The sequence below is a fragment of the Temnothorax longispinosus genome, unplaced genomic scaffold, assembly GCF_030848805.1.
Source record: "Temnothorax longispinosus isolate EJ_2023e unplaced genomic scaffold, Tlon_JGU_v1 HiC_scaffold_13, whole genome shotgun sequence".
In the NCBI taxonomy this organism is placed as follows: Eukaryota; Metazoa; Arthropoda; class Insecta; order Hymenoptera; family Formicidae; genus Temnothorax; species Temnothorax longispinosus.
In genome coordinates this window covers 37,501-44,593 of record NW_027269815.1, presented here as the reverse complement: position 1 = coordinate 44,593, position 7,093 = coordinate 37,501, and the positions used below count along the sequence as shown (strand labels likewise).

Here is a 7,093-nt window from a genome sequence, read left to right as displayed (position 1 = left end):
TCTTTTATATGTTTCTTAATATTATGTTTTTTTCTTAATATTATTAATACTAATTTTAAGAAAAATAAGGTTTATGTGGATTAGTACAAAATATCCAAAGACCAACATATAAATAGAACATTTGTTCAAGTACTTAAAGGGTGGTTTAATTATATTCCAACATAAAATAATTTGAGTTATAACTAATTTAAAAAAATGTGTAAAATAGTCTATTACATCAGTGTACTTGTTCGAAAGCACGCGGTAGCGCGAGAAAGCGCGAGGTAGAAGACGACCACAAAAAAAAGGGGACAAGTACAGAATTGAAAAATCAAACAGATATATTCGAAAATGTATAATGTACAGTTATTTACAGTTCTTTTCCTTTTAGCTAAGGAAGCCGTGAAGCGCGTACAGAAGCTACGGCGAGCAACGCGGCGAAAGCGTGTTCAAAACGCGGAATAGCGAAAAGCGGTGTGCAAAGCGGCGTACAAAAAGCGGTTTTTCTATGATCTGCGAGCGAAATCGGTTCCGCGGCGCAGCGGCGGTCCTTTTAACACCTCCGAGGCGAAACTCCCTCCCTGCAGATTTCCCAGAATTTCGGGAGGATGATTGGCCGTCGGAGTCCCGCGTCATGAAGCTGACGTCACCGGTTTCACGTGGCGACCCGACGGGGTCGTCACCTGTTTTCGAGTGCTTTGTGTATAGCATGGATCGTTCCTTTGTTCTAGCGTTGTTGTTTGACTTTATTATCGATAACAATGTTAAAGTTTCTAGAAAGCTAATCCTGAAAGATCCATGCTATACCGAATATCCCGTGACAATTCTTGAGCGGCATTTCACGCGAATATTAATTTGCTCAATTTACTGCAAGCGTGCATGTGCTGACATGCAGCCGAACGCGACTTCGTCGCGATGCTAAGTTTGCGATCTCAAACATCCCGCCGCCTCGTCATGCCTGACGAAACAGGACGGTGTGTTCGATGGCTCGCTCGATGAGGCGCCCGACGTCGCGGTCGACAGAATCGATATGCGATCGATTTCGGCGCGTGGTGCAGGCGAGCACCAGCGGCGTGGTGCGCCTGCGCAGTGTCACAATATGCGACGATCCCGAGCGAGACACATAAATATTCGCGATATAAGCGTAACGCGAGTTCGGTGACATGTGAAACGTGAAGTGAAGTGAAGTGATGCGCGAAAGTAATTTCACGTGTTGCACAAATTGTTGAGTTGAGGCGGTAAACCGAAATAAGCGGTTGCTTGGTTTGACATCGGCAGAGGGCCGAAACAGACGAATACGTGACTAGAATGAATTACAAGAAAATTACAGGCTGAAGGCCAATGAGACAATAAAGTGACAGCGAGTGTCGGTGAGCTCACGCATCCGTCGGCGGCGGCTGGTCCTCAGCCCCCGGGAGAAGCACGAGCTTGCACAGTGGTCGAACCAGCTCGGACGTGGCGGTGCGGATTGTAGCTACGCGTACAATGCCGTCGTCTCCGGGGTGCACTCGAACGATGCGGGCCAGTGGCCATCGACTCGGTGGCGTGCTTTCGGATCGCACCAAGCACAGAGAGCCGACGGCGGGTGCGTCCTCGGGTTTGAGCCACTTTGATCGAGTTGCCATCCCGATAATATACTCGTGCGACCACCGTGACCAAAAATGATCGCGCATTTTTTGGAGGTGTTGCCACCGGGAAAGTGAGCTCTCAGCGGCGTCATTCAAGGCGGGTTCGGGCACGGCCAGGAGAGGAGCGCCGATCAAGAAGTGGCCCGGTGTGAGAGCGGATATGTCGTCCGGATCGTCGGACAAAGCCTGCAGCGGCCTGGAATTAAGGCAGGCTTCGACCTGAGAGAGGAGAGTGCTCATCTCCTCGAAAGTGAGCGTTGTCTCCCCAATGACCCGGCGGAGATGGAATTTGGTCGACTTCACGGCGGCCTCCCACAGTCCTCCGAAGTGCGGCGCAGCCGGAGGGTTAAAGTGCCAGGTTATGCCCTCCGTGGCGGCGGCGTGAGCAAGGCGACGGCCGTCGGCAGACGACGCTCGAAAGAGCTCCCTCAGGACTCGATCGGCTCCCACGAAATTAGTGCCGCAATCTGAGTACATCTCCTCGCAGAGGCCTCGACGGGAATTAAAGCGACGGAAAGCTGCGAGAAAGGCGTCCGTCGTGTAATCTGACACGACGTCCAGATGCACCGCCTTGGTGCAGAGGCACACAAATACGGCGATGAAGCCCTTGTACGCTCGATGTCCGCGGCCCTTGCTCGTGCGGAGGAGGATCGGGCCGGCGTAGTCCAGGCCGGTCCGGAGAAAGGGACGCGCTGGCGTGACTCGGCCTCTCGGAAGGTCGCCCATCGGCGGTTGCGGTGTCGTGGCTCGCCAGCGGGTGCAAGTGATGCAGCGGTGCAGCCGCTGTTTGACAACTGAGCGGCCACGAGGAATCTAGAAGCGACGGCGGAGTAAACCGAGAGTGAGCTGCACTCCTCCGTGCAGTGTTCGACGGTGGCACGACTCGATGAGCAACCGAGTGAGCCACGAGGACGGCGGTGCGATCATCGGATGTCGCTCATCAGTGGAAAGCAGGGCATGCTTGAGGCGGCCTCCGACTCTCAGCACGCCGTGGTCATCCAGGAATGGACTCAGGCTCGCTAACGGACTGCGATGGGACACAGCGCGGTTTGAAGAGTGCCGTGATCTCGTTGGTGAAGTGCAGTCCTTGCACCACGCGAAGCCAGAGCAGCAGTGCGTCATTGATTTCGGGCGATTGCAGTGTAAGTGCGGTAGTGCGGGAATCGGTGCGACGCCAACGCAAGCACCAACTCGTGACTCGGAGGAGCCGGTGCAAGGAGGAAAACCGGAGAAGCATCTCGGGTTTCTCCTCGATTTTCTCGGTGGCGACGTGTGCAGCGACTCTCTGTTCGGGCAGATCGGCGTCGGGCATCACAAGGTCTCCGCTCGGCCAGTGAGATCGGTCCTCGCGGAGCCAGGCGGGTCCAGTCCACCACAGGGGATGCTCCAGCAGTTCGCCAGGGGCGATTCCTCTGGAGGCGCAGTCCGCAGGGTTGTCCCTCCCGGGGACGTGTCTCCATTGAGCGTCAGGCAGCCTTTGCTGAATGCGAGCCACGCGGTTCGCCACGTAGGTCTTCCAGCGGGAAGCGTGTCCTTGAATCCACTTCAAGGTAACCTGCGAGTCGGACCAAAGAAACGTGGCTGTGAACAGACGCAAAGTGGAACGAGTGTGATCTGTGAGAGACGTGAGCAAGTCGGCGGCAGTGAGCTCGAGCCGTGGCAGTGTCACCTGCCTGACCGGGGCCACCTTGCTCTTTGCGGCCAACAGATGAATGGCGACGGTGCCGTTCCTGATGATGCGGAGGTACACGGCAGCGGCGTATCCTCGCTCGGATGCGTCGGCAAAGCCGTGCAGTTCCACTTGTGCGTCTTCGTCCCCGCTGCCGAGCCAGCGGTTGACGCGTAAGCGGGAGAGGAGAGGCAGCTCCTCGAGGAAGCTCTTCCAGCTTTGCGCGTCGGCGGTGGGAAGAGGATCGTCCCACTCGAGTCTTTGGAGCCACGCGGACTGAATGAGAATCTTCGCGCGAATGACCACGGGGGCGAGCCATCCCAGCGGATCGAGAGTTCGGTGACGGTGCGCGGGTGAATCGCGAACGCGAACGTGTCCTCGTTCGGGTGCCACAACAACCCGAGAGTGGAAAAGCAGTCGTTTTCCCATGAGTGCGGTTCGTGGTGAAGTCGGTGCTCGGGTGGGACTCCTGACAGCACTTTCTCGTCGTTCGCGGCCCATTTTCGAAGCGGGAACCCGCCCGCCGTGCACTGTCCGCGGAGTTCGGCTTGTTTCGCGATCGCAGCGGACAGAGTGTTCGCGCCCGAGACAACGTCGTCTACGTAGGTGTCCTCGCGCAACGCGATTGCTCCCTGCGGATATCGCGATTGTTCGTCATGAGCCAACTGTTGCAACGTTCGAATGGCTAGAAAAGGCGCGCACGCGAGGCCGTATGTCACCGTGAGGAGCCGGTATACACACACGAGGGCGAGGAGGGCGCAACGCCAGAGGATGCACTGGTACGTCCTGTCGTCCGGATGGATGAGATCTGCCGGTACATCTTCTCGATGTCCGTGACGAAGGCGTAGCGGTGCCAGCGCCAGCGCGTCAACACGTCGGCTAAAGCGGGCAGCAAATTGGCGCCTATGAGAAGGTGGTGATTCAGCGACTCGCCGGACATTGTCTCTTGCGACCCGTTAAATACCACCCGTAGTTTGGTGGAGGTGCTTGATTCTCGGAGGACTCCATGATGAGGTAAGAAGCATCCATACTCATCCTCGTTGAATGGCGAGACCGTAGCTAACTCCATGTGTTTCAGGTCTTCGTACTCTCGCATGAACTGACGGTAGAGCTCTCCGAACCGGGCGTCTCTTTGGAACTTACGCTCCATAGCGGTCAGCAGGCGTTCGGCCGGTCGGCGAGTTTTCGACAACGTCGTTGGCGCCTTGGAAAACGGTAGGCGGACCACGTACCGTCCCGTCTCCGTGCGAGAGTGCGTTTGCACATAAAAGTCCTCGCACCTCTGTTCATCTGGCGTGAGGGCGGCGGGAGTGGAAGGCTCTGCTTCTTGCTCCCAGAAGCGGCGCACGAGATCGGCCAGCTCGTTGTCGGCCGTCGCTTGAAAGCTGCCGCGCGCGTGGAGGGCTGAAGCACCGCAGCCGCCGGACAGAATCCACCCGAAGGCTGTCTTCTGCGCGATCGGGGCATGCGGCCCGCCCTTTCGAAGGCCCTCTTCGAGGATGGTGGAGCACACTTCTGCTCCGAGAAGTAACTCGACCGGATCTCCAGCCGAAAACTGCGCATCGGCTAGAGGCAGCCCTTTGAGATGGGGCCACGTGGCGGGACTTTTAATCGATGAGCCTTGATAAAGAGAAAGGCGAGGCAGCACGAAAGCGACGGCGGAAATCGTGGCTCCGGTCGTCACGGACGTGAGATTCACCGTCACCTTTCCGCGGGTTGACCCGGATTTCGACCCCCCGATTCCGAAAATCGACACGGCGGAGCGAGATCGTTGCAGGTGCAACTGTTGTACGAGTGACTCGGCGATGATTGAGACCTCCGATCCTTGATCGATGAGGACTCGAGCGGGATGCGGATTGCCGTAGCGGTCGGCGACGGTCACTCGCGCGGTCGCGAGGAGGATCGCCTTGCGGTCGTCAGCGGAGCGCACAGCGGACAGCGCGCTGACCTCGGTCGATGCAAACGCGGGAACGTATGCCTCGTGAAGCATCGTGTGATGACGAGCCTTGCACGTGAAGCAATTCTTCGTCGATTGACACTTCGCGACGGTGTGATTGCCGAGGCAATTGTAACACAATCGGCTGGTCTCGACAACCGTCTTTCGGTCTGTGGCGGACTTGGATTTGAAGTCACTACACGTCATCAAAGAGTGTTTCCCCTTGCACAGGGCGCACTGCGGATCGGAACTGTTTTTTGACCCTTGTTTCGCGACGTGGGTCTTCGCGGACCGAGTGGAATCGGGGGCTTTCGCGGCGGGTTTCGGTCTCGCGGCGTTCAGCGTGAGGATGCGCTTCGAGATGAAGTCCTTGAGTTCCTCATGATTCGGCGGATCGACGGAGTCGCGGGTGGAGGACTCCCACTCAAGTCGCGTTCGCGGGTCGAAGAGCTCGACAACCAGGTGGTTGAAGAGGTCCATTCCGTGAGACTCGATGGGCCTCCCGATGCTCTCCTGAGCATTGACTGCGGCCGTGACGGCGTTGTGGACGCGGCTCAGCTCATCAGCGGTTTCTCCCTTCATCTTCGCCACGGCGGTAAACGTGGCGAAGTTGGAGCGTATCAGTTCCCTCTTATTCTCGTAGTGTTTACTGAGAATTGCCCACGCGCGATCGTAATTCTCGCTGGTGATCGTTAACGACTGTATTAAATTTTCAGCCTGACCTTTGAGACACGAGCGGAGGTAATGTAGCCGCTCGACTGCCGAAATGGACGACTGATCGCCGATGACCGACCGAAAGACGTCACGGAAGGACGGCCACTTCTCGTATTCACCCGAAAACTGCGGCAGCTGTATACGGGGCAGCGAGGTTTTCAACGCGCGGTCGTTACCGTGCTCCACCGGCGCGGAGGCTTGCGCGGGCTTGCGGCGGTCGGCCTCGCCGGACAGGACGCTACGCTGCTGCACGTAAGCCATCTCGGCGGCCTCGAGTAAGTCTGATTGAGCGTACTCACTTTCAGCGTAGCGGCTCGAATCCTTGTAGCAGTTTCGAATCAGGTCGTGCTGACTCTCGAACTTTGCCCACAGGTCGTCGAGGATGCGAATGCGGGTCTCGATGGCGGCGAGGGTGATGTTCGCTTGCCCCATCTTCTTCAGGTTCTCTTCGGCTCTGGAGATGCGTTTGATGAGTTCGTGTTGGCTGCTGACCATGTTGCTCTGGTCGAGACTCATGGTTGTCTCTTCTGTTGGAGGAGGCACTCCCGAACTCGCGGTTGCCGGCGATGATCCGGCTCGAAGGACCAAAAATGTTCGAGAGCACGCGGTAGCGCGAGAAAGCGCGAGGTAGAAGACGACCACAAAAAAAAGGGGACAAGTACAGAATTGAAAAATAAAACAGATATATTCGAAAATGTATAATGTACAGTTATTTACAGTTCTTTTTTTTTTAGCTAAGGAAGCCGTGAAGCGCGCACAGAAGCTACGGCGAGCAACGCGGCGAAAGCGTGTTCAAAACGCGGAATAGCGAAAAGCGGTGTGCAAAGCGGCGTACGAAAAGCGGTTTTTCTATGATCTGCGAGCGAAATCGGTTCCGCGGCGCAGCGGCGGTCCTTTTAACACCTCCGAGGCAAAACTCCCTCCCTGCAGATTTCCCAGAATTTCGGGAGGGTGATTGGCCGTCGGAGTCCCGCGTCATGAAGCTGACGTCACCGGTTTCACGTGGCGACCCGACGGGGTCGTCACCTGTTTTCGAGTGCTTTGTGTATAGCATGGATCGTTCCTTTGTTCTAGCGTTGTTGTTTGACTTTATTATCGATAACAATGTTAAAGTTTCTAGAAAGCTAATCCTGAAAGATCCATGCTATACCGAATATCCCGTGACAA

The 7,093-nt window shown here is 56.3% G+C and overlaps 2 protein-coding genes across 2 annotated transcripts; both read right to left on the bottom strand.

The window, feature by feature from the left end:
* Nucleotides 1-1,355: 1,355 nt before the first annotated feature.
* LOC139823534 (uncharacterized) lies at nucleotides 1,356-2,333 on the bottom strand. Its single transcript, XM_071796076.1, has one exon. The coding sequence runs from the start codon at nucleotides 2,331-2,333 to the stop codon at nucleotides 1,356-1,358; it is 978 nt and encodes a 325-aa protein (XP_071652177.1).
* A 590-nt stretch (nucleotides 2,334-2,923) lies between these two features.
* Nucleotides 2,924-5,870, bottom strand: LOC139823515 (uncharacterized). Its single transcript, XM_071796064.1, has one exon. It carries the CDS (start codon nucleotides 5,792-5,794, stop codon nucleotides 3,992-3,994), a length of 1,803 nt encoding a protein of 600 aa, XP_071652165.1. The 5' UTR covers nucleotides 5,795-5,870; the 3' UTR covers nucleotides 2,924-3,991.
* Between the last annotated feature and the right edge of the window lie 1,223 nt (nucleotides 5,871-7,093).

Bases quoted from the DNA above. Each gene is read 5' to 3' on its own strand.
- LOC139823534 (XM_071796076.1), bottom strand. From the start codon at position 2,333: ATGGGCGACCTTCCGAGAGGCCGAGTCACGCCAGCGCGTCCCTTTCTC.
- LOC139823515 (XM_071796064.1), bottom strand. From the start codon at position 5,794: ATGAAGGGAGAAACCGCTGATGAGCTGAGCCGCGTCCACAACGCCGTC.